Below are 27,711 nucleotides of genomic sequence, written 5' to 3'. Positions count from 1 at the left end.
GACTATTTTTTTTTTTTTTTTTTTTTTTTTGGTTTTTCGAGACAGGGTTTCTCTGTAGCTTTGGAGCCTGTCCTGGAACTAGCTCTTGTAGACCAGGCTGGTCTCGAACTCACAGAGATCCGCCTGCCTCTGCTTCCCGAGTGCTGGGATTAAAGGCGTACGCCACCGCCGCCCGGCTGCAATGACTATTTTACCTAAAAACTTTGTAAAGAATAATTATCAAGTACTCAAATACTTAAAAAGAAACTACCTCCACCAAACCTATACCAATAAAATGGTTTTTAAAATTACAGTTTAATCTCAATTATACATTTGTACTTACCTGTAGGCTAGTAATAGTAAAATTAGCAATCAATCCAATAACTTCAGCATACTCCTTCACCAAAACTAATTCTCCCAGCTGATAGTTTGTCTTTAAACGAGCCAAAAATCGACAAAATTCATGATAATTACCAGGATCAGACAAACCCTAAATTAAGATGCAAAAGAAAGGCTCTTCAAGAAAACTGATAAAAAATTTCCAAGTATTTCTATCAAATCCCCTGGTTTTCATGGGTACTTACTTTGTGGCAGTTGGGTAAATAAAAATATTAGAAAACAAATGAGACCTGCTAAGTTTAGTGTAACTGTCAATTAACAGTAAGGAATCTAAAGTAGAGCTTTTAGAAGCAGCATCTCATCAAGATGATTAAATTGTCTGGGAACTTATTATACAAAAAACATATGCAATGTGGGGTGTGTGTGTGTGTGTGTGTGTGTGTGTCCTACAAATGCACCAAACACAGAAAATTCTTTGAATTCAACACTTACTGAGTATCTATAGGTTCTATGGCTCCGAGTTAACTTCCTGCCTCTAAAAAAGGTATTCAAACAAATAACTTAAGGAACAAAGTTTAACAGAACCTCTCCACAGCATGCAGGGGACCTTTAGAAGAAAAGGTAAAGGAACAGACCAAAAAAAGGCCTTTCCAGGCAACTAAAACTGGTTTGAATACAGTACAAATGTTACCGCTATATTTAAACACTTCGCAGTGCAGTTGGCATATAACCAAATTTAAAAATAAACTGGTACTTAAAGAATCTATACTAATGGGGGTTCTAGGAAAGAAAAATAGTATCTATTATCTAGAACAAATTACAAAAGTACATTTTACAACAAGGTCTTTTAATACATACTTGTGTATTAAATATACCATTGCATACTAAAATGCCAGATTGACTTTTCAGTGAAATAGTAGCATGAAAAGGAAAACAGCTTAAGAGAAATAGCTGACATTGGCCAAGTATGTCCCATAACAAAGCTCATAACAGTAAGTTACACAGATAACTTATGATTTTAAAGTAAAAGCCCACCTATCAGTAAAATGAGTAAATACAAGACCTGAACTAAAATGGAAACGATAAAAACAAATGCATATGTTATAGATTCCACCCAGAAAGTACTGGGTAAAGAAGATGTGAGCAAGGGGTATTGGTTTGCACATGAGCAAAATATGTTATATACACAAAAAAAATTGTTAGAGTAAATAAAAAATATTGTAAAAAATTAAAATTAACAAAAAAAATCTTACAGGGCTTAGTGGCACACACCTTTGATCCTAGCACTCACGGGGCAGAGGCAGACAGATCTCTGTGAGTTCGAGGCTAGCCTGGTCTACAAAGCAAGTTACAGGACATCCAAGGCTACACAGAGAAAACCTGTCTTGAAAAAAATCAAAAACAAACAAACAAACAAACAAAAAAAAAACTCTTCAAGAGCTGGGGAAAAAAAACAAACCCAAATGCCTCTGTAGAATGATACTTTACTTCTATACGAAGATGCTCCCGAAATTGCCAGTAACAAGAAGCATAGATAAAGCTCTTTAAGCTATCGTTTGTGCTTTTACAGAATGCTATAAGCCAGAAAAAACAAATTAAAAGTGATACAATTACTTGTTAGGCACTCCAAAACCTCTCATGAGCACCTCTGCAAGTGTGCACTGACATCAAAGTTCTGGAGCTAATGCAGGGTCTACTTCTAAGCTACAAACAAGAGTCCACAAGAGGGCAAAAGACATTATTTCGTAATTGAGGGCAACTTACTTCAATACTAACAATTAAATTTGTCTCCTACTTCAAAAAGCAGACCTAAGCCTCAATCACGTCAGCAGTTTACCTCAATCACGTCAGCAGTTTACACATTTACTAGTGAAATAGAAAAAGAAAGTACAGTGATAACAATGCTGGGCTTTTATTCAGTCACTTACACCAGAGAGAAAGAGCACCAAGTCGACATCAAAAATATTGCAAGATTTTCTAAAAACTAACTATGGCAAATGAGACCTCAGGAAGATGAGTACAATACTATTTTTTTCCAGAAACATAATAAATTAAAAACTTTATTATATATCAATGAGCAGAAATACAATTTCTATATGCTAAGCATGAATTAAATTACTTCATAAATACCTGAGGGTTTTCAAGTATCCTTTTTACTCCTTTAATTAAGTTACCAAGGTATTTGGCACGTTCAGGACTGCTAAATAAGGATCTTCTCGTAGAAGCAAACTGAACTAAGCATGAAAGTGCCTAAAAAAGAAAACAACAAAAATTCTCTTTTTTTCATTTCAATTTTAACACCTCCCACAAGCCTCTGCCCCATACTAAAATAGCACCTGTAGGTATTCCTCAGGTTATTTTTAAACTCTCAGTCTCCGCTGCTTGGATACTACATTCTTCTCTGACTTTCAAAACCCTGACATTTTTGGTTTAGTTTTTGATTTACAAAGGAAGGGAACTCGTGGGTTGGGGAGATAGTTCTATGGATGATGGCACTTTCATAAACACCTAAATATGAAGCTGGACAAAGCCACACATGCCTGCAATATCAGTGTTGGGGGAGACAGAAAGTCCCCAGCAGCTTGCTGGCCAGCCATTCTAGCTAAAAGAGGGGAGCTTCAGGTTCAGGATCCTGTCCCAAGGGACCAAGATTAACAGCTACAGAAAAAGACAACAAGTTCTTCTGGCTTCCACATGCTAGTCCGTCTCTGTGCGGACACATACACACACACATGTGCATGCACACACAGACACATACACATAAGCATGCACTCCACATGTACACAAAAGAATTTCGTTTTTTTCAAGACAGGATCTCTGTAGCTTTTAGATAGAGCCTGCCCTGGAACTCACACTGTAGACCAGGCTGGCCTCGAACTCACAAAGATCCACCTGTCTCTGCCTCCCCGAGTATTGGGCTTAAGCGCATGGGCTACCACCACCCAGCTCACACTAAAGAAATTTTAAAAAGAAAAAAAAGGAGGGGCTGGAGAGATGGCTCAGAGGTTAAGAGCATTGTCTGCTCTTACAAAAGTCCTGATTTCAATTCCCAGCAACTACATGGTGGCTCACAACCATCTGTAATGGGGTCTGCTGCCCTCTTCTGGCCTGCAGGCATACACACAGACAGAATATTGTATAAATAAATAATAAATAAATAAATAAATAAATAAATAAATAAATAAATATTTTTAAGAAAAAGGAAAAAAGGAGGGCCTCATTATGTCGTTCTCATGGGGGCGGGGAGGATGTTGATACACCAGTGTTCTTATTTTATTTACATCCTATCCCACCTCTTTGTCTTGCTGGATACCTGGATTCCTCATTCTGATTTTATATATATATACACTCTCTTGTATTTTTTATATGCCAAATCTCCCAAAATAGGCACTATATTTGGATACATTCAGAAGATTCCCAACTGTTTAAGATACCCATTCTGTCTGTGAACCAATGGACCCAGTGTTCTAAGTTACAGATTATTATAAATTATATATTATGGATCCTGCAAAGGAACAAAAAATCCTTGACTGAATCGGGCACATAACTAATTTATTTGGTTATGAAATATATCCCACACCATTCATGTATCTTACAGGGCTGGAAAATGCTGCTGGAACATTTAGTAACTTTCTGACTGTTCCCAAGCAGGTCTCTGTGACCTAATTATTGTCCTAAATTCCCAGGCTACTTCATCGCTTAGGTTCCTAACTCCAACAGCAGCTACGTCACATTAACCCAAAGGACAAGCTGGTCTCTGCAAGCTTTATCTGGGTTCACATATTTACTTGCCCACTTAAAAAAAATCACCATTAGCTTCCAATATTAAAATATTTCTAATAGGAGATTTCATACAAATTGTCTGTTTGATAATGGAGAGAAAAAGCACAAACATGGAATCTTTCTGTTTGGGCCGTGCTCTAGTTTCCCACTGCCTCTATTGTTAAAAAACAAAAACTGCCCTCCTTAGGCAACTCTGATACACAGGACTAGGAACCATCAGTGTATTAAAAGCAAACACCAGTACATAGTATGAGGGATAAAAAGACCTATGCTTTAATCTGTGTCTATTCTGCTGCCTTGGGGAAAGTCAATTAGTGCGAAACAATTCTGTATTCTGTCAATTATGTTTTAAATAAATGCTGATTGGCCAATAGCCAGGCAGGAAGTATAGGCGGGACACCCAGACAGGAAGTAGAGGCGGGACAATGAGAACAGGAGTATTTTGGGAAGAAGGAAGCTCTTCCCGCAGTCCTATCTAGACCACAGAAGAAGCAGGATGTGACCTATCCCGCTGAAAAAGGTACTGAGCCATGTGGCTAACATAGATAAAAATAATGGGTTAATATAAGTTATAAGAGCTAATATGAAGCCTGAGCTAATGGGCCAATCAGTTTATATCTAATGTATATTCTCTGTGTGATTTTCTTTGGGGTTTACCGGCTGTGGGAACTGGGCAGGACAGAAACCCCAACAAGCAGGACCACATGTTACAGTCAATTAGCCACTCAGGGTTGGTTTTCTGTTTTTCAGGTCAACCTAGCAAGACCAGTGTCATTCATCTTGCAGGGTCATCATAAGGATGAAGATAAGCACACATAACCAGGCATCATGCTACTTATCACAAAGCAGACGTTTTCTCCCACATTTTTCAATCACAGGTACTTTTTTGCTTTATACTAAAAAATAATCATACGACTTCATGCTTGTTTAACAATTAAAAGCAATTCTCCTGGATGAAAGACAAAAGGATGAAACCCAGCTGCAGATAAGCACTCTATGAAACTCAGATTAAACCTTACACTAGAGATGCAAAAAGAGACTTGTTAGGTTAGAGATGTGGCTCAACAGTAGAGCACTTGGCAATACTCTTTCTTTTATGTGGTATTTAAACAAATACACTTTAAATCTTGAACATTTTTCCAAAGACACAAACCTCCAATTACTAGCACCTTAGACATTTTTATTAAACTTACTTAAATGTTGTTTTTCCCCAACATTGCTAGATCTTTAATACTTAACAAAGATGTTGCTCACAGTCTCAAAGTTCTATGTAGCAAAGAAAATGTCAACGTAAAATTGAGTGTGCAAGAGTGAGGAGAACAAAATCAAGTGAGTGGATCAGCTTTGCTTCTGAGAGATTTCTGATGGAGACTCCCTGCCACACCTAAGACATATAGCCAGTCAGGTTGAAGAACAGTCAGAAGGTTAGAAGAAGGAAGAACTTGAGCAAGGTCAGCCCTGATGAGGGAGTGAGATCCAGGTAGAGGTTGGCAGGCTGTCCTGGCTGTGGGAGGAACAAGGAAAGTTACTGGCTCTGAGCTTAATCAGAAAGCAGAATGAACTATTAACAAATTCTGATGGGTAATGTAACAAAATACACTCAGAAATGAAAGAGCTACTTGAGAAACAACTCAATTAATGCAGGAGACTTTCTGAAGTAATTCAGAATATAAGTGTAAATATGCATTACCCTTACACTTCAGATTAGAAAAGAATCACAAGTTCAAGGCCTCTGAGGTTGGCATTAAGGAGGCTGAGGATGTAAGACAAGTTTGAAGGCAGCATGGGCTGTACAGCATAACCCTGTCCAAAAAACAAACCAGAATCTAGACATGCAGCACAGTGACACACCTACACTGAAGATGTGAGGCCCTAGGTTCAATTCCCCAGCAGTACAGAACAGTAACAACAAACTATCAGGGTATTTATCTTTAAGGAATAATGGATGACTTGTACTTACTAACTGAGACAGGAGTGGTGGGAGCGAGTGATACAAATTGAAGAAAAGATCCAGTGTTTCTGGTTCCAGGATAACTGGAAAAAAAGATGATTTTTCCAACACCATTACTTTCACTAAAATACCACACAAGTAAGAATGTCAAGACTTCTACATACAATATGACCACTTGCTGCAGCTGGGCTTTTTTTTTTTTTCCTTCAATGTATTCTTGACTTTCAAGACAGGGTTTCTCATGTAGTTCTGACTGTCCTGGAATTTGTTTATAAACCAGACTGGCCTCAGAGATCTGCATGTCTCTGCCTCCTGAGTGTTACAATTAAAGGTGTGCAGCAGTACCACTACCCAGTAGTGACTTATTTTTCCTTCCTCATACACAGCAAGCCTTTGTTCTGGGACATCATGAACACGAAGCTTGGTGCGTATCTTTTCACTCATCACTGTGGGTTCCTGGCACAAGTTTCACTGCATAAACTTGTCCTTTAATGCTGAGAACCTTTCTGGGCTTTCCAATTTCCTTCTGTTCTTTCCTTCTGTCTCCCTTTCTAGAACTTCCAATAGTCAAATCTCAACCTCCTGGCTTCACCTTATTTCCTTACAGACATTTTCTCTCCTATCAAAACATCTTGCTTTTTTTTTTAATTCTACTTTGTAAGTTTAATTAACTTTCTCTTCTAAGTTGTTTATTAAATTGTTAAATTATGTGGCAAATGTTCATTCTTGTCACAGGAATGTTTTACCTTTCTTATAGCTCTTTATATATTTCTGTATATTTTATAATAAGAAATATTAATCACACCCTTTTAAAGTTTATTTCTATTCTTCACCTTATATATTAGTTCTCCAACTCCTTTAAAAAATTAAAAGTTTCTAAGCTAATAAAGTATTGAGTCACATACAGTATACAGACCTATGCCACGTTTTGCCCACTTTCCCCTACTGGTGATCTCTTGTAAAAACCAACACTACAACTCCACAGTCAGGGAGCTCAACACAATCTCCCAATCGTACTGAGTCCAGTTTTATGTGTACTTAGGTGTGTGTATATATTTTTAGTCTGTGCATTTCTATTGCACGTGTTGGTTTATGAATTCATCACCACAACCAAGATGTAGAATGTTTATTTAACCTTGTTTATTAATTTGATTCCTAAATTGGAAGTCATTTAAAAATTTTTTTACATGTTGATTCTCTATCTGATCTCCCCAAATCTGAAGCTTTTCTAGTTTAACATTTCAAGGAAAATAGCTATGAAAGGGAGAGATTCAACCACAGAGGCAAAGATGGCCAGTCTCCCTGCTGCACAGGTGGGAAAGACCCAACTGAGAATAAAGCCTCCTTAACAAAGGCTCTCCAGCCTCCCCACCTAAAGGCTCCCTAGGGACACAGTCTGCTCCATGAGGGAGACCTTATTTTCTTCTTGGCGTACCCGTCAGGAAGTAAAACACAACTCTGCTCTCCTGGGTCACCTACTCTGATCTGTTCACCTTTAATTCTGAAAACTACCACTGGATAACTGTTAGACTTTCTCACTACATATGTGGAAGTTTCCAAACAAAAATCTTAACCTTTCCCCACAAGTCTATTTTCTACTGTTTAAATCAAAATACAGCAGTTATGAACTAGACAAAGCATTCAATATTGAGTGTCAGTGGCTTTTCTGAACTACAACTCTCCTATGTAGCTATCAGACCACTTAAAAAAAAGCAGAGCTAGCCGGGCGGTGGTGGCGCACGCCTTTAATCCCAGCACTCGGGAGGCAGAGGCAGGCGGATCTCTGTGAGTTCGAGACCAGCCTGGTCTACAAGAGCTAGTTCCAGGACAGGCTCTAAAGCTGCAGAGAAACCCTGTCTCGAAAAAAAAGCAGAGCTAACAACTTATGAGCAGGTCAGCTGAGTTGCTTAATTCTGTACCATGTATGTTGACCAACTCTCAAGTTAAACATCTCTTTTCTTACTTGTTCTCCAAGTTGTTGGAATCTGCACTGTGCAAAGATCATCTGCAGATTCGTCTGCTGAACTTCCAATGAAGTCAAAACTCAGGCAGTTGAGGACCAGTTTTAAGACTTGCATCACCAGATTTTGTTGATCTTGATCCTGAAGATTTAAAGGTTTGGCCAACACCTTCAAATTAAGAAACAAAACATTATGAGCAAATAAATTTCAACTTCATAAATTTAAATACTTCTTCAGTCTGAAATATAAATTAATAAAAAAGGAAAAATCTTTGTCCACAAATTTCTACAATAGTAGACGACTTTCAAATTTCATCTTGTAAAATGAGAAAAAAAATATACTTAACTACATATTGCAGATTGCCTTCTAAAGTTCTAAGAGGTAACTTAGGCCAGGTGTAGTGGCACACACTTTTAATCCCAGTACGTGGTAGGCAGAGGCAAGCAGGACTCTGTGAGTTCAAGGCAAGCCTCATCTACATGGTGAGTTCAGGTGAGCCAGGGTTACATAGTAATACCCTGTCTCATAGGAAAAATATATGAGGTTTTAGAACAAATACTTTATATAGCACAACTGTATGAAGAAAGCATAGAATTCACTAGCTTGAACAGTGCTGAGACTTAATTTTCTTCAAGAAAATCTGGGATAACTTCTTGTATAAAAGAGATGCATTCAACTAACAAAGGCCATGTGGCTGTTAAGCCTAGGATATATCCTAGTTGGGTATAGAACACCAGCTTTTGGAATCCACTCCTGACATCTTTAGATAAGGTCCATTCCCATATAGTCTGAAAAGTAGATCCTGGACATTATAAAGTATTTGTAGAAAAGCCTAGACTTCTCAGAGAATAATACAAAGAGAAATCAGATAGGGAGACAGGAACATACACAAAAGAAGATTAAGTGTGAGTGGTTACTAAATCAGTTGATAAGTCCAAGACCATCAATTTTGTTATTTTATCTACCTTTGTAAATGATATTTTTCTACACTACAAGACTATCTTTAAAATAATAGTCATTAAATCAGACCTACTACAATGATTGTGAATGCTAACACACCAGTTAACAATTCTAATCCAAAAATTAAAATCTAAAACCACCTGCAAATCTAAAACCTCTTGAGCACTCAAAGTTTGAATTTTGGTAAATTTCAAATTTCAGATTTTAAAATTTTTCAACTGATAAAGTCTATATAAATATCCTAAGATTCAAAACACTCCAAAATCTGGAACACTTCTGGTCCCCAATATTTATAAAAAACACTCAGTCTATAAAAGAGAACTGAACAGACAGGAAACAAAGCTTAGTGAGGTGTTCTGGAAAATGCACCAAAGAAACAAGTTTGAGTAGTGTGAAGGAACCCTTCGTTATACAACAGAGCCATGCATGCTCCACCGTGTACTAAGAAACAAGTAGGAAGTTCTTATTTCCCAAAGAAACTATTAGAATAATTCTGGGAAAAATATGAAAAAATGGAAACTGTATCCCCATCAAAACATGGGCAGGCAGATTTTTAAAAAAGTAAAACTCAATGAGTCCATCCAATTAAAAATCTACAGTAGGGCTGGATGGTGGTGGTGCACGTCTTTAATCCCAGCACTTGGAAGGCAGAGGCAGCCGGATCTCTGTGAGTTAGAGGAGAGCCTGGTCTACAAGAGCTAGTTCCAGTATAGGCTTCAAATCTACACAGAGAAACCCTGTCTTGAAAAACAAAAAACAAAAACAAAACAAAACTAAAATTAAAATAAATAAAATAAAACATAAAACAATCTATAGTAGGAAGGTTAAAAAATACTATTGCTTATAACACAAACACTGAATTCTCTATGGATTTCATCTTCCAAGCCGGGGAGTAAAAAATATATATACAGATTTACTACTTTTAAGATTGATCACAAGTCTTTTAAAGGCAAAATCAGAGGTAAACAGTCCACTTGAAATTCATTCCAGGCATTTAATTTGAAATTAAGATTCCCATAGTTCTCCTGCTGACTTACCTGCTTCAGGAGTGAACATGCTAACACTAGGATGTCTTTTAGTGAAGTATCACGGAAAGAGGTAGCTACTTTCCTATGTTTTGCTGAAGGTCTGGAATAATCAACCTAAAACAGTCAAGACGAATTAGTTTAACCAAACCTATAGGAAAATAAGGCAAACATTAACTATGTAACATAATGGCACTAGTAATCAGAGAATCATTAAATACAGAGCTTGCAAAAGATTTCAAGGTGACCTGCTTGAGATTACTGACTGACAGAGACAGTGCTAGATAGAACCCACCCAAAAACTATCAGGGTATCCATTGTACTTTCAGTGCCAATATAATAAAATAATATAGATAATAAAAGTAACAGACACTGAGATCATGGACTCCTGAACTCTGACCTATAGTGTATATAATGTAAATAATTTTCCTAACTCTCAAATGCTACCTACAAAAGGAGAAACCTCTAAAACTCTCCTCAAATTCTAATATGTAAACCAGCTAAAAAAATCAGTTACAGAAAATTATATATGAAAGTATTTTGATATGTCATTGATTTATGTAATTGAATTTCTGAAAATAAAAGTAGAAATGATATTCAAGAATTTGATGACAACGTGTTATCTCTGAAATTTTAGCTAATAAAATTATTTTTTAAGAATAAATTAAGAAAGACTACTAGCTCTTGAGTCAATAACCTAAAATGCACAACTGGTTTTACACAGTGGGGCTGGTTTTACAAAGTGGGAACACTTGCTGAGCACATCTCCAGAATTCTTCCTAATCAATTTATCTTTGCAACTCTATATAGCATGCACATGCTCGCATGTGCGCGCGCACACACACACACACACACACACACACACACACACACACTACATATTTCCATTTATCAACAGGAAACAAATGGGTTCTGATAGTTCAATATTCATTAATCACATCTTAAAATTTTCAGACAAATGGATGGATCTAGAAAACATTATATTGAGTGAGGCAACCCAGACCCAGAAAGACAATCATCATATGTGCTCACTTATAAGTGGTTTTTAAACATAAAGCAAAGAAAACCAGCCTACAAATCACAATCCCAGAGAACCCAGAAAACAATGTAGATACTAAGAGAGACATACATGGATCTAATCTACATAGGAAGTAGAAAAAGACAAGATCTTCTGAGTAAATTGGGAGTATAGGGACCATGGGAGAGGGTTGAAGGGGAGGGAAAAGAGAGGGGAGCAGAGAAAATTGTATACCTCAATAAAATCAATAGAAAAAAACATCTATACTTGAACAGGATATGGTGGCACATATCTTGAATTCCAGCACTCAGGAAGCACAGGCAGGCAGTCTTTGAGTTCAAGGCCTGGCTGGTCTATCTATATACTATGAGTTCAAGGCCACCCAGGGCTACTACACTGAGAAACCCTGTCTTAAAAAGGGGGGGGGGGGAGAAGATGACATTTTTGACCTTTTTATAACACTGGACTTTCCTCATGTGAATCTGATCACCCCCAGAAATGCTAGTTGAAATCAAGAATGACTCCCCTACCTCCAAATTAAGCTCAGTAAAATTTTTCTTTATAGAAAATACACTTTTCCAACTTATAATACCCAAAATCATACTGTAAAAGATGGAGGGAGGTAGCATTGTTCTGGGGATACAAGATCTCACTATGCAACTCAGCCTGGCCTCAAACTCATGATCCTCCTGCCTCAGTCTCCCAGCTCTAGGATCACGGGCTATGGTGCCTGGATTGCCACTCTGCTAAAAAGAAGCTTAGCTTTATTGTATGGGGAAAACCTGGAACCTCTGTACCAAAAGGTAACAAACGAGGGCAGGCATAGTTGAATATGCCTAAAATCCCAGTACTTGAGGAGGCAGAAGGATCAAGAGTTCAAGGTCACTCCCTGCTACAAAGCAAATGTGAAATCAGCCACTACATGAAACCGGCTCAAAATGATGATGATGATGATGATGATGATGATGGGTGAATACCTTTAATTCCAGCACTCAGAGGCAGGTGGATCTCTGAGTTTGAAGTCAGCTTGGTCTACAGAGTGAGTCCCATGGTAGCCAGGACTACAGAAAAAACAACCCTGTCTTGAAAAACCAACCAACCAACCAACCAACCAAATAAATAAATAAATAAATAAAAAATAATCAAAGAATGGTGAGGAATGTTAAATGGATACAAGAGTCAAGTTGAAACATTTCTTACTGGTGAATTATAAACTATTAAATACAATTAGAAATCCATATTAACAACTTAAACTTGGTGAGGAATAGGTGTTTATAGAAGTGAAAGTATCTCTCCACAGAATATTAATTATAAAGAGGACAAAGTATAAGGAAGTTGCCTAGTGAACATGTTTAATTAAGAAATCAAAGTGAGCATCATCCATTATTAGACAACCCAAACCAGATGCTTCCTGGCAAGAGACAATAAGGCCACAGCATCATTGCTGATATTTCTGATAAATAAATGCAATATGGATTTAATAATGAAGAAACACTGGACAATATTAAAAATAAAAGATGTTTCATAAAACAACTAGCTTGTAATCTTCACGTCTCAGGCTCTGTGCTGGATAGTTTTATGTCAACTTGACACAAACTCGAGTCACCTGAAATGAGGGAACCTCAACTGAGAAAGCACTCCTTAAGATCTGGCTATACGGCATTTTCTAATTAGTGGTTGATGAGGGAGGGCCCAGCCCATTGTGAGAGGTACTGTCCCTGTGCTGGTGGTCCTGGGTTCTATAAGAAAGCAAGCTGACTGAGCAAGTCATGAGGAGTAAGCCAGTAAGCAGCCCCCTCCAGGCCTCTGTATCAGCTCCTGTCTCCAGGTTCCTCCCCTTCTTGAGTTCCTGCCCCTCACTGCATCTGAAGATAAACTGTTATAATGTAGAACATTATAACATATATAATGTTATAATGTGAGTGAAATAAACCCTTTCTTCCAAGTTGCTTTTATGTTATTTCATCACAGCAACTGTAACCCTAACTAAAAGACTGTAATGTGCAGAGAAGATTCTCTCCCAGACTGAAGAATACTAATACAATGTGAGACGCAAACATGAGACATGATTCTAAGCAGGCATCTGCTCTAAGGACATGCTGGGGCTGAATAAAGAAACAGAACTAAACAGCAACGTGTCACTTTTTAAAAACAAACCCACTGGTGGTATCATGACTATGTAGAATGCCTTTGTAGAAAGAAATGTAAAGTATTCCCTGGGGCTGAAGGAATGGGGGGCGGGGGGGGGGGGGAAGCATCATGTTGTCAACTCACCAAACGGGAAAAGAACTTTGTCCTACCCTCCAAACATTACTGAAAGTTTGTTTGTATATTTTAAAAGATACTTAGTTGTTCTCCAAGATACACTTTTATTAGAATCCACATTACCAATAGAAGAATGCTCAGGAGTTTGGGACAGAGAGGCTGGCAGATGAATCTCTGTGAGTTCAAGGTCAACCTGGTTTACAAAGTGAGTTCCAAGATATCCAGAGTTGATATACAAAGAAACCATGCCTGAAAAATCCACCCCCCCCCCCAAATAAAATCCACACTATAAGTTACTGAGAAACTAAGTAAGGAATTGGGAACTAAAAGGAACTGAAGACAACTCGGAACCGCCCGTTTCAGGGCGGCCTATAGTGCACTATTGTGAAGTGGGAAATGACTCCATCAGCTCGGAGGCCAGCAGTGCCCATGGTTACTATACTAGTCTCTTACCTTCATAAAGTAAACGCACAAAATCATAAAAAATTACTTTTTAAATTTTAAAAGAGCTCCAGTTCTTTTAAAGTCATTCAGAGTCTAATTATGATTAGTCAAGGCCATTGTCATCATACCCCTGCCAACAAAATAGCTATTCCTGAAATGAAGAGAAAAACTGGCAAGGCAGATAATCCTCACATCCTCTGTAAGAGAAGCAAGAATGGACCAACATGGAAACGAAGGTGACTTTCAAGTGTGGAAATTCTATAAAAGTTGTTTTAATTCATCACTGAACAGCAATAAAATTGGTTATTTCAACTATAAAATCCTGTGACTACAAAGGTAATTGGCAATGGACAGACGCCAGCTCTCCTTATGTGCACGTCCACATTCCGTACACACCCTCCTTATGTGCATGTCCACATTCCATACACACCCTCCTTATGTGCAAGTTCACATTCCATACACACCCTCCTTATGTGCACGTTCACATTCCATAACACCCTCCTTATGTGCACGTTCACATTCCATACACACCCTCCTTATGTGCATGTTCACATTCCATACACACCCTCCTTATGTGCACGTTCACATTCCATACACACCCTCCTTATGTGCACGTTCACATTCCATACACACAATCAGCTCTCCTTATGTTCATGTTCACATTCGACACACAATCACCACTCAGGAAGATGCCAGTTTCTCAAGTCAAACTCTACAATCCCCTTCATAAAATGATCCTATATAGAACACAACTTCTGTTTCTGTCCTGTTGAAAACCATGCTGACAGCAAAGGGGAACAGGAACACATGACATATCCTCAGCTGCTGGGCTTAGAAAGCCCTGTTGGGGGAGCTATAGCTTCTGAAAATGCTCCTTGTGCAGGGTGAAAATTCAAGTCAGAAAGCACTAATTGCTAAGGTCTGTACCTGGATGAGTCCTGCCATATAGTTAAGAATAGTTAAGAATCAATCTTCTAAACTATTTGCCCTTTATTTATAAACGCATGGAAGTCTGTTTTTCTTTCTCATACAATTCATTTTGTGGTTAATATATCTACAAGAATGGAAAGGCAAATCTCCAAGTACCCATAGAACAAGTACTACATCCTATTTCCCACTATTTTTATTTTGTGTTTTTTACTATGGTATGATTTTCAGTGAAGTATTTTCATTTAATTTTCCAACTATTAAAACAAATCACAAAAAAATGATGAGTGTCATGCTGCAAAACAACTACATATTTAGCCACAAATAAAAGTAGCAAAGAAACAATATTACCCAAGCAAATTCCATGTCCAATTCCAGAGAAAAGCTTACCAGGTTCATCTCCTGAGTCAATTCAGAAAGGATTATCACCCCTATTATGCAGTGTTCCACAGTACCCTTGGAAAAATAACCAAGCAGAGACACAATTAGTTCTTAACCTTTAAAAATTAAATACCAAAGTATCACATTTGCCTAGTTAATAGCCCTTAAAAGTATGTAAAAAAGAAAAAAGTATTATTTCTACAACCAAAAGAGATCATTTTTTAAGGACAAATTTCGATACATGGAGTTAAGGAGAAAATGAATACCTACCTTAGAATGCATACCACTCTATATAATATTTCCCAACATTTACAGCTCATAACAACTAAGCTTCAAAATAACATTCAATTTAGTACTTTTTCTACAACCTTAAGAATAGGGGGGAAATGGTTTTGCTCTAGATATTTGCTTGAAGCCTACTGTGATAGCTGCACTCAATAATTAATAAGTACCTTAGAAACTAATTTAAATCTCTTGATCTAATATCAGAAAAGATCACTTAGGCTCTTTTAATATTACTGCACAGTGCACGTGTACAGAGTCGTTAGGTACCTTAATGAAGACATCTAGAGTATCCCATGAAGCAAAGTAAATCTATGACTATCAATATGGTAGAGTTTCCATGATGTTTCTAATTAGCTTCCAATTTAATTGCAAAACTTCCTTCAATTCAGATTTCATGTGAAACACATTACTAACAAATTACTCTATTACAGAATCATACAAGAAAGTGTGGAAATAATGTAGCATCAAATTACACTGCACTAATACAGAAGTATACACAGATGTGCTTTCTACAGCTTCAGTTCACAGTTGGTCATCCCTCTAACTTGCACAGAAACTCAGCAACACTGAATTCTAGGTATAATTAAGTTCATATTATTTCAAAACCACCAAAGATTAAACTCTGGGAGCATCAAACAATGCATTTTAATTTTCTGTGGACCTCCTAATTTCCTATTCACTGAATCATGGCTACTCTGTATATTAGCTCAATAAAGTTGCAAAATTACATAATGTGGCTCTCTAACTAACTGACAGCCTGAAATTTTTCGTTCTTTCTATCATTTTAAACACCTGGGATCACAGGGTTATAGCTTTTTTTTTTTTTTTTTTTTTTTGTTTTTCGAGACAGGGTTTCTCTGTAGCTTTGGAGCCTGTCCTGGAACTAGCTCTTGTAGACCAGGCTGGTCTCGAACTCACAGAGATCCGCCTGCCTCTGCTGCCTCCCGAGTGCTGGGATTAAAGGCATGCGCCACCGCCGCCCGGCGGGTTATAGCTTTTACATGGGTTCTGGGGATTCAAACCCCAATCATCAGACTTGGCACAGCAAGCCCTTTTACCCACTAAACCAAAAAAAAAATATCACTAAATACCTAAATTATTTTAAGAATGAGGCAAAATAGAACCAAGGACAAATTCCTGATTCCTTTATTGTCTGAAAACCTGTAATTACCATGTGGAATGGGATGTAAACAATCTTCTGATGGTTTTTGTTCTTCTTTCTTGAACTATAAATATCTGAAATGGTGTAAATCAGGGATGAAATACATGATTTACCTATTACTTATATTTACATCATGTGCTATATTTACTGATTCACTTGAAAACATTCCTCAGAAAAATATTATAGTTGATGTGAAATAAAAAAAGCTGTCAAAAGATTTGTTGGAGTACCAGTTATACATTACAAAATCAGGTTTTTTTTTCCATTTCTACAATGAAACCCATTTTCTAGGACTATTATGAGAACTAGGTAATTATCATTATAAGCATTATAAGCCAGGCGGTGGTGTCACACTCCTTTAATCCCAGCACTCAAGAGGCAGAGGCAGGTGGACTTCTGAGTTCAGGACCAGCCTGGTCTACAAAGTGAGTTCCAGGACATGTATGTATGTATGTATGTATGTATGTATGTATGTATGTATTTATGTATGTATGTATATATATATATATACACACACACATATATATACATGATGTTTGTATATGTATACAAAAACATATATTTAAATTTAGAAACAATAATTATTTTTATTCTTCTGGTATAGCATGATTCATAACAATACACAATAAAGGTTCCAAATGACAAATAATAAATGACAAGAATGTCACTACAAAGAGAACCAAGTAGCTCTAAGCAGTATTTTACACAACCAAAGCAAGTTGCAACATTGTATTATGGTGATAACCAGGGCCATCTTACCTGAAGGAATCTCTTCACATCAGCAATTATGTCTCTGAAAACAAACTCGTCTTTCTGAACTTCAAACCACCCCAGCTTAGTGATTTTAGCAATGACTTGAATAAGAGCTTGAATGACAAAGGGAGCCAGCTTAGGTTGCGATGCTACATAATTCAGAATGTAGTTTCCTATAAAGACAATATCAGTGATCATTTGAACGTCTGAGAAATGTAATGTGAATCTTGTGAAGAAAAGGCAGGCAATGACATGCTCTCTGATAAATGAGCTCATCCCTATCGTCAAAATGTGTACTTACTATACAGTAGATTCTATAAAATCTATTTGAAAAACACGAACTTGTTCCTCGACATTCTGATAAATTTTGGGGTAATTTAAGTATAATATGATTTTTCTATTTGTAGATGTCATATGCAAAACCTGATAGGTAAATGCAAAAAACTGCAAGCAAAATGCACCAAGCTGTTTAAGTGGCACAAAAATACATAAGTAGTACAATATAATAAAACACAAGCACGCATAAGCCTCAGGTGTCTGCTAACCTACTGGACTGCACTCTCTTGTCCCCACACCCACGCTTATCTGGCACTGTAATTTCCATCACGTTACAGGACCTCACAAACTACAACCTTCACAAGTTTAGAAACCACACATCTTTTCCAGACAAAAGTGCACATTTGCTAACCTCTCAGGTGTTTCTAAGTCACTTGATCTGTACAACTCTACCCAACATTTCTTAGAATTCTATCCAAAAAAAATAAAACCTGTTTGAAAAAATTGTTCCAATAATCTCCCTTGTCTCATAAGTCCCATGTGACACTGTGTAGCAAGTCACTTTTAGAAAGACATATATCTTGTTACAGAGGAACAAAGTAGGCCAAGATGAGTAGTGGTATTTCATTTGTATTTTAATAAATAAAGCTTGTCTGAAGATCAAAATGCAAAACAGTCACACTAGTCAGCCATACAGACGAGGCAGTGGTGGCACACACCTTATAGTATCCAAGCAGCCATACTTGTTAGCAATATAGGCCTGGCAGTTGTAGTTCATGCCTTTAATCCCAGCACTAGAGAAGAATATAGAGCAGGATGAGACAGGAACTGGCTCTCTTTCAGTCTCAAGTTTTTGCAGAGGTAAGAGCTGTCTAGCAGCTAGGCTGCTTTGCTTCTCTGATCTTTAGGTTGAACCCCAATATGTCTCTGGGTTTTTATTATTTGTGCTACATTTTGGCACCCAACATTTGGAGTATGAATTCACGAAAAAGCCCTTTGCTTGTGGCTTTTTAGCCACCAGCACAGGCCAGAGCTGCATGTGGGGTTCCCATTGGAGCTGCCTCAGATGGCTCCAGTCCCACCAAATTAGGCTTTCTTTTCTTTTTTTTCCCCAAGCCTCTTGGGATTTTCCTGTTGTAGTCTCTCTGAAATAGTCTCCAGATGCCACCCAAACTCCAGAAGCATCTGGGCTAAAAACACCACATGACTCACGCACCCTAGACTAGTCGGTTCTGCCTTCAGCCAAATACCCCACCACAGGTGCTTTTTTTTCCCCAAGCAATCCTCTGATCACTTTTCAGATAGCCAGCACTCTCTCCCTCTCTCTCCCCACCTGGGGCTGTGGGCTCTCCCTGAACCCCCTTTTCAGGCTGCTGCCAAACTAGGTAGCTGCCTTGAAATCCATTCAGGTTTTTACTGTTCCATGCAGCAGAAATAAGCCCCACATCTTCATCAACATCATTGGCACATTTAATAAGACAATTGGGAATTCTTAAACAGAGGAATTAGTTAAAAGAGAGTATTTTTTCCATGTCAGAAAATGGAAACAATAATTACAATGGAGGGATTTGGGTCTCTCTATGATAATATGCTAGACAATTTGAAAATGAAAGAATAAAATGAGAGAATATCTAATTTAGAAGGGGATTTATGTAATGTCAACTGTTAACATTATCAGTTTTATCATTTTTGTCTTATTACTAAAAGTGTTGGTTAATCTGAGTGCTAAGATACAGGCCTTAGAAAAACCTAATAAAACAGATCACAGAGATATTCATATACAGACAGAGAACTTTAATGGAGAACCAATTTCAGTGCTGCAGTGTAAGAACAGAGAGGAACAGACTAAGGTTTTAAAACAACCAACCTCACTATACCCAGTGACCTTACAGGAACTGCTAAATGGCAGAGGCTCTGCTGCAGCTGAGTGGACTCCAGTGCTTGGAAGAGAACTGAGTCATTACAGAAGTAAAAGGGCCAAAGGAAGCCTTTACAGATTTGTACATAGATTGACTTCAGCAGTAAATAGAATGATACCAAATTCATAAGCTAGACAAATAATAATTAAATCTCTGGCTTTTGAAAATGCTAGTTCTCTAAGGAAAAAGATAATTAGGCTGTTAAAAGTAAGGTCAAAATCTTTGGAGGAATGGATCCGAGATACAATTAATACTGAATCTCATGACCATGATGATACAAGGATAGGAAAGGTGATTTTCAGAGGTTTGAGGAAAAACCAAAATGTCAAGTGTTATAATTGTGGCAAACAAGGTCAGTTTAAAAGGGACAGTAGACAGGGTGTTCCTAGAAAAAATTTTTTAAGAATAATCCATTGAGAACTCCCCTCCCTTCTGGATTATGAGGAAAATGTACCAAAGGCAAACATATAACTAGCGATGCAGGTCAACAAAGAATACTCAAGGTCATCCTTTGTCATCGGAAAACTCCTTGAGGGATCTCTTGCAAGTCCCTATGCCAATTCTGGTTCAGTCATCATAGAGGAAACTCCTCCCTGGAGCAATTAAAGAACATAAGGCCTATTGTAAGAAACCATACTGCTTTAGATAATAGAACAGCTATAGCGAGAACAAAAAATTCAGGGGAAACCATAAAGTGAGCATTTTGACAAACTTCAATAAGTGAACAAAGACCAAAATTAAAAATATGAATAAATGACATCATTGAAGGTCTGATAGACACGGGTGCAGATGTAACAACAATTTCATCAGAATCTTGGCATCCAAATTGCCTCTTCAGGAGGTAAATATTCAGTGTTTAGGGATCAGAACTTTACCTCAGGTAAAGCAGAGAGAAGGGTCAAATGTACAGGGCCAGAAGGACAAAGACGAATATTAAAACCATATGTGGCTAACAGCAATGAATTTTTTGAGTCGTGATTTGTTATAGCAATGGAATACTTAGATTAACATTCCCCCAATCTTGGAAACAAACCATAAATTAATGTATGTTTCTGAAAAAAAATATTAGAATGTTTTATAAAGAACAGTTACTGACCATTCAGGTTGTATAAGAACAAGGCACATAGCTGCTGATCTTTCAAAGGCACCAAGAGCCCTATCTTTAACATGTTTGACAGATAAACCTGTATGGGTTGTGCAATGGTCTTTAACAACAGAGAAACTGCAGGCTTTAGAATAACTGGTACAGGAGCAACTACATAGTCAGCATATTGAAGAATCAACCAGCCCTTGGAATTCTCCTGTACTTGTTGTTAAAAAGAAATTTGGAAAATGGAGAATGGTGACATATCTAAGAGCTGGTAATAAGTTGACTCAGCCAATGTGCTCTCCACAGTCTGGAATTCTTTGCCTTCTCTTAAACCTAGAGGATGGCTTCTTAAAGTTTTGATTTAAAAGATTGTTTCATCACTATACCTTTACAAGAAAAGAACAGAAAAAAATTTGTCTTCACAGTGCCTATTTATAATAATTCTCAGCCCACTAAAAGATATCAATGAAAGATTCTCCTACAGAGAATGTCAAATAAACCACTCTGTGCGAATTTGTTGTAAGTCAGTCACTGAAAACTGGTATGTAAGCAATTTCCTAAATCTATAGTTTACCAGAAGACAGAAGACAGTTAGCTATCTGATTAAAATGTACATAGTTTATAAAAATGTCTGGGGATTACAAACTGCTCCTGAAAAAATACAAAGAGGACATTCTATTAATTATTTAGGTTATAAAATAATTTATAAAAAATTAGAGCACCAAAGGTGCAAATTAGGTAATATCAACTGCAGACTCTTATGACCTGCAAAGACTGCTAGGAGACATTTCCCATCTATGGTGCACTACTGGGATAGGTCCTGATGACCTGATTAATTTAAACAACACCTTAGCTGGTGACAAGGACCCAGGGAATTATCAGCTGAAGTTGAGAGAAAATTGTCTTTGATTGAAGAGAAACTACAGAAGGCACATATAGATCGTGTGGATCCAAAACTTAACTGCATTCTGGTCATATTATCCTCCAAACATTCCTCTACAGGAATTTTAATGCAGAGAGAAGATATTATCTTAGAATAGATCTTTTCAAAAAACTTATGTGAAAAAGGTCTCTGAGTTACTTTTAAGAGGAAATTTGAGACTTCATCAATTGCAGAAATTATGAAACCATTTAATAATGATCAAATTAACAAATAACAGAAAGAAAGTGAACCTGCCAAAGAGCTTGAAGTAATTTTTTGGGAACAGATGAAAAACTACTATCCCAAAAGCAAGAGAAATCAACTTATAAAAGAGAACTAACTGGATCCTTCCTCATATTGTACAGGATGCACCAATAACTGGAGCCCCTACATTCTATATTGATGCAAATAAAGCAGGAAAGGCAGATTACAAATCAGAAAATTTAAGTAAAGTGGTTCTAAGTCCTTATGATTCTGTCCAAAAGTTAGAATTATATACTAGTCTTATGGTACTAAGGGATTTTAAAGAACTTCTCAACATAGTTAACAATTTACAATATGCAGAAAGAATGTTTTGAATATTGAAATGGCTGAATTTATATCAGATGATACAGAATTGACTATTATCTATTCAGTTACAAGATATAATCAGGAATAGGAACCATCCCATATATATAACACAATATGATCCCATATGGGTCTGCCAGGTCCTCTAGCTCAAGGTAATGCAGAAATCAATCAATTATTGAATGGAAATGTGCTGAAGGCCTCAGAACTTCATAAAAAAATCATGTCAATAGCAAATGGTAAAAAAAAAAAAAACTTTTCCATCATGTAGCAACAAGCCAAGGAAATGTCCTATTGTTCTTTATACAACCGAATACCACTACCTGCAAGAAGTAACCCAAAGGGTACTCAAAGGAATGAGATCTAGCAGATAGATATGTTCCATTTTGTAGAATTTGGAAAACTAAAATATGTATATCACACCATTGATACCTACTGATTTTTCAATGGGCAACTACGCAACTGATTAGAGTTCAGAAAAGGCTGATTCACTAATCACACATTTGCTAGAAGTTATTGCCACCATAAGTAAACCTATACAAATAAAAAAAGACAATGCTCTAGCATGTCTCTAAGAAAATGAAAGCTTTTTGCTTATTATAATATAAAGCATATTACAGGTATACCACACAATCCTACAGAGCAGGCAGTTATAGAAAGATCAAACCAAACTCTAAAGAATATGTTAAATAAACAGACAGGGATAATAAATACTCCCAGAAATAGAGTGCATAATGCTTTATTAACTTTGAATTTCCTAAATGCTAATGAGAAAGGAACAGCAGGTGTAGAGAGACAGTGGATAGTAGAAAAATCTATGGAATTAAATCAGTCAATATACTTTAAAAATGTATTGACCTCATAATGGAAACCAGACATGTACTAACACGTTCCCATGTTGGGAAATGGGTTGTTTCCACAAGAGAAGAAAAGCTAGCTGGGCGGTGGTAGCACACGCCTTTAATCCCAGCACTTGGGAGGCAGAGGCAGGCAGATCTCTGAGTTCGAGGCCAGCCTGGTCTACAAGAGCTAGTTCCAGGACAGGCTCTAGAAACTACAGGGAAACCCTGTCTCGAAAAAACCAAAAAAAAAAGAGAAGAAAAGCTATGAATACCATCAAAATTGATATTCGATTTGAACACGAGACAATTAGAAGGGAAAGTTCATCAAACAGCATGATCATTTAATCTAACCTAATGTATAAAACAAATGCTTTCCATTTGATCAAATATAATTTGCCAAAAGAGAACCTCCCCAAAATTAGGGTTGGGGAAGGGTTTTGTTTCTGTCTTTTCAGGAGAATAAAGGTACCCAGCTAAGGAATCTGAAGACCACTGGACAAATGAGACATCTGAAGAAAAAGGACAAATCATCCAGAAAAAAAATGTGTCAAGAAAAAGAGTAAATTGGACTATTGGTATATTATATTTCCAACAGGATAAAATTTCATAAATCTTCCCGAATGTTTGTTTCTGCTGTTCTCTACACACACACAATGCAAATGGTCTTTTCGTAGCCCCAGTTCAATTAAAGAGTAAAGCTAACTTTGGAGTTGAAGTGTGGTTCTCTCCTTCTCTAAACCTAAGCATGCTTATTAAAGTGAAATCCAAAATCTCTGCCTCATGTCAGAAGAGCCACCTGTTATGGAACAGAAGAAAATGAGAAATTTAAGGACTATTTTATTGCCACTAATCTCATAATCATATACTGACTCTTTAACAGCTTTTCTTAAGTTAAGAAAAGCTATAAGTTTTATAAGATTAATACATATATATGTTCTAAGCTTTTTTGTTATGATATTAATGGTCTTTTTTATTTATTGTTTCCATTCAAAAATTTAACTTCCTCCCTCCCATTCCCCTCCAGCTCCTCCACTCACCCTTCTCCCTCCCTCTCCCTCCTTAAGAGAGGGCAGGGAACCCTGCCCTGTGGGAAGTCCAGGGCCTCCCCTCTACATCCAGGTCTAGGAAGCTTTGCATCCAAATACACTAGGGTCCCAAAAAGCCAGTACATGCAGTAGAAACAAGTCCCAGTGCCTTTATCAATGGCTTCTCAGTCAACCCCCATTCAGAGAGTCCAGAAGCAAACAAGATTGCTAGGCAAGCTGGGTGGTGGTGGCGCACGCCTTTAATCCCAGCACTCGGGAGGCAGAGGCAGGCGGATCTCTGAGTTCGAGGCCAACCTGGTCTACAAGAGCTAAATCCAGGACAGGCTCTAGAAACTACAGGGAAACTCTGTCTTGAAAAACCAAAAAAAAAAAAAGATTGCTAGGCAAAAGTTGGGAGCATGGGGTGGGGAAGGGGAGGGGGGGAAGAGAAGGGAAAAGGGAAAGACTGGAGAGAGTTTGGGGGAGTGAGAGGGTGGAGATGGAGGAAGGGCGGATATAGGAGCAGGGAAGAAGATATCTACATTAAGAGAGCCATTTTAGGGTTGACAAGAGACTTGGCTCTTGAGAGGATCCCAGGTGTCCACAGGGATGTCCCCAGCTAGGTCCTTGGGAAGCAGAGCAGAGGGTGCCTGAACTGGCCTTGCCCCACTATCACACTGATGTTTATCTCGAATATCACCATAGAATCTTTGTCCGGTTACGGATGGAGATAGAGACAGAGACCCTCATCAGAGCAACAGACTGAGCTCCCAACGTCCAGTTGAAGAGCAGAAGGAGGGAGAAGATGAGCAAGGAAGTCTGGACCGTGAGGGGTTGGTCCACCCACTGAGACAGTGTGCCTGTTCTAATGGGAGCACACCAAACCCAGCTGGACCGGGACTGAATGAGCATGCGATATTCACGGTCTTATAGAGTACTATCTAATTCTAGAAAAAGGTTTCATCTATCTTCCTGAACATGATTTTGGGTTTGAGTCTCTTTCAGTTTTTTATTTATCTTTTTGTTTGTTTTTTCAAGAGAGGGTTTCCCGTCTTGGAGCTTGTCTTAGAACCCTGGAACCAGCTCTTGTAGACGACTAGCCTTGAACTCAGAAATCCACCTGCCTCAGCCTCCCAAGTGCTGGGATTAAAGGCTTATATGCCTAGCCTCTGTCAGTTTTCTGTAGTGAACCATGAGTATGCCTAACAACGACCTTTGAAGTCTCTAAAAGGAGGACTGTGCCCCACAAAGACTCCTCCAAGACTAAGAAAACACCACTAAGTTGAAAAACACCACCAATGTTGGATTAAAAACTGCTCAGAGCAATTCTGAGGTGTCCAGCTGAGATGATCCAGCCTCACAGGCTACTCTATCCAGGACTTGAGGCAAGTCTTACCTTTCCCATTGTGCAGATATTGGACAACAAATGATAAAACTACCTCTTCCAGGATTTAAAAATTTAACCCAATTTTCTTTTCAGGATCTCCTAAATATATCGTCGACCCTCAGACAGCAGGAAATAAATTTAAGAATACAATGCCCACATTCCCAAGAAGTAGGGTGGTGAAGGTGCGTGGTTGATCGGCAGTTATGATTCACCAGACAAGCTTTAATATATATAAGTCAGTTTTAATAAAGGAAAAGAAAGGGAACTTACAAATCCAAGGTTCCAGCGAGGAGGGCAGGAAAACAAAGAGCAGGCAGGCCGCAGGCCCGCAAGATTTTATAAGTCAATATTAGCCTAAGGGGGACACGCCTAAGAGGGACACGCCTAAGAGGGACACGCCTTTAGACCAAGGGGGACACGCCTTCAGACCAAGGGGGACACGCCTTACAAAACAAGGTTTTGGGCTAGGCTTCCCCTTCATCTCCCCCTTTTGTCTAAATAAGACAGAACTAAACCAAATACAACTATATTCAATAGGAACAAATAATAAATATAAAATTACAAACAATATTAAGAAGAAACATATAACAAAAGTTATAAGCATTCTATTTCAAGGAGTCTAAATAATGTAGAGGGTAACTACAATTATCTAATCTTCAACCCCATCAAAGATCTGAGAAGGGAAGTAATATTACTTAAGCAACCAGGAAGTACAAACAAGAAACTTCCAAAATGTGCAACAAATGACAGAGACAACTAACTACCTGGGCAGTCACCCAAAGTTTCGTTTTGCAATGTTGAGGCAACCAACTTTGGCTAAGGCCTAACACAACTGACATAACATTTTTCAAAGGCAAGGAACTTTTTGTAGAACTGTCCAACCCTGTCTTGGCAAGATAAGACAATCCTGTTTTTATCCATTTACGGATACTCTGAAACTCTGTCAGTGGTCGAGGTATGGGCTTTTTCTTTGCCTAAAGGCCACTTCTGCCAAGAAGAAGACAAGCTCCCAGTGGAGTGTCTTTGGTGCTCAACATTCTCTCGGGAGTAGAGTGGTGTTGCCAGGAGTGATTGTGTCTCATAAGTACCAAACTCTAGGTTAGATTAAAGGCCATGTTCTACAGCTCTTCAAAGAGGTCGAAGATTATACTATCTATACTAAATATAATTTCTATGTATCTAAAAAACCTGAAAAACAACTGTTCAATAAATGAGGACAATATCCCCAAACGTAAACAATGTCATTATACAAATAATATCAGAGGTAGAAAGGTACATTGCAATATGATAAATATCTCAATATAACAATTGTTTTAAACAGAGGTAGAAGCATACTCTCATACAATAGAGGTAGAAGCATACTCATATACAATGTTCAATATACAAGAATCAACACCAATGCAATTTTCTAATAACAATAATTCACAAATACTAATCATCCCATCAAACCAGGTAATCCCCCCCCTTTTTTTTTCCATAAACACCCTTGAGTCCATATAATACCTCCCCCATCCCCTCAACCCTATACCAACTACTAAATGATGTCCTTAAACCAGAAGGCAAACTCTGTTGGGAGAGGGGGCGTCGTCCTGTAAGATTGCTTCCAGCTGACATGGGGGCGACGTTCTTCTCAGGGGGTCCCGTGAAAGCAAATGATGGTAAAATTCCCAGAATAACATTTGGTCGAGGAAATTGTAACTAGCCTGTGAGTGTTTTGAGGAGGTCCGGCCAGAGTGTTGTCAAAATTGTACACCATTTGAAACTGTCTTGTGTAGTTGGTACCAAAAAAAAAACCAAAAAAAGGTCTAATTTTAGCACTATTAAAAACATGACGTCATAGTAACCAGGTAAAATTGATGTTGTGGGGCCCCATCTTCATCCTGGAAACTTCAAAGATTACTGAAGGAAAATTTTTTGTTTGTTACAGGAAAGGTAAACATTATCTACAAAGACATATACAGACATATATATTCGATGGAAGGTATAATAAAGACAGACACAGATATGAGGAAAGGCAAAGAAAGTTTATCAAGTATCATCATCATCATCATCATCATCATTATCATTATTATTATTATTATTACTATTATTATTCTGTCCCATTTCATGGCTCCTGACCTGAGACAGAAACTCTGAGATATCTCTTATAAACAGGCTTGGAATTGAAGAAGGACTGAGCCATAGTCCAACTCCAAAACCAGCTCTATATACATATAAATAAAGGCACAGTATATATGTAAAAAAATGTTTTATACTTACTAAACATATTCGGGTTCTGTGTTGATCCATATTAGGTTGTAACTAGTGTCCATGAATCAGTATTTAAATATCCAGGGTCCCTTAAGTTCTTTGAAGATGAGTGGTTTCCTGTGGAGATAAGAAAAGAACCCTGCCCCCAACCTATATGCTTTTCTTACCATCAGTATGATCATCATCCTTGTGAATGAATT

General features: G+C 37.8%; 1 protein-coding gene across 1 annotated transcript in view; it reads right to left on the bottom strand.

The window, feature by feature from the left end:
• The window catches only part of Ranbp17 (RAN binding protein 17), a 336,136-nt gene that overhangs the window by 277,916 nt on the left and 30,509 nt on the right, over positions 1-27,711 (bottom strand). Inside the window, 7 exon segments of the mRNA XM_038328832.1 lie at positions 323-469; positions 2,449-2,568; positions 6,062-6,135; positions 8,016-8,181; positions 10,011-10,115; positions 15,043-15,108; positions 17,240-17,406. Of these exon segments, the coding sequence (XP_038184760.1) occupies positions 323-469; positions 2,449-2,568; positions 6,062-6,135; positions 8,016-8,181; positions 10,011-10,115; positions 15,043-15,108; positions 17,240-17,406 (845 nt within the window).

Source organism: Arvicola amphibius, chromosome 4, assembly GCF_903992535.2.
Source record: "Arvicola amphibius chromosome 4, mArvAmp1.2, whole genome shotgun sequence".
Lineage (NCBI taxonomy): Eukaryota > Metazoa > Chordata > Mammalia > Rodentia > Cricetidae > Arvicola > Arvicola amphibius.
This window is presented reverse-complemented; position numbering and strand designations above follow the sequence as displayed.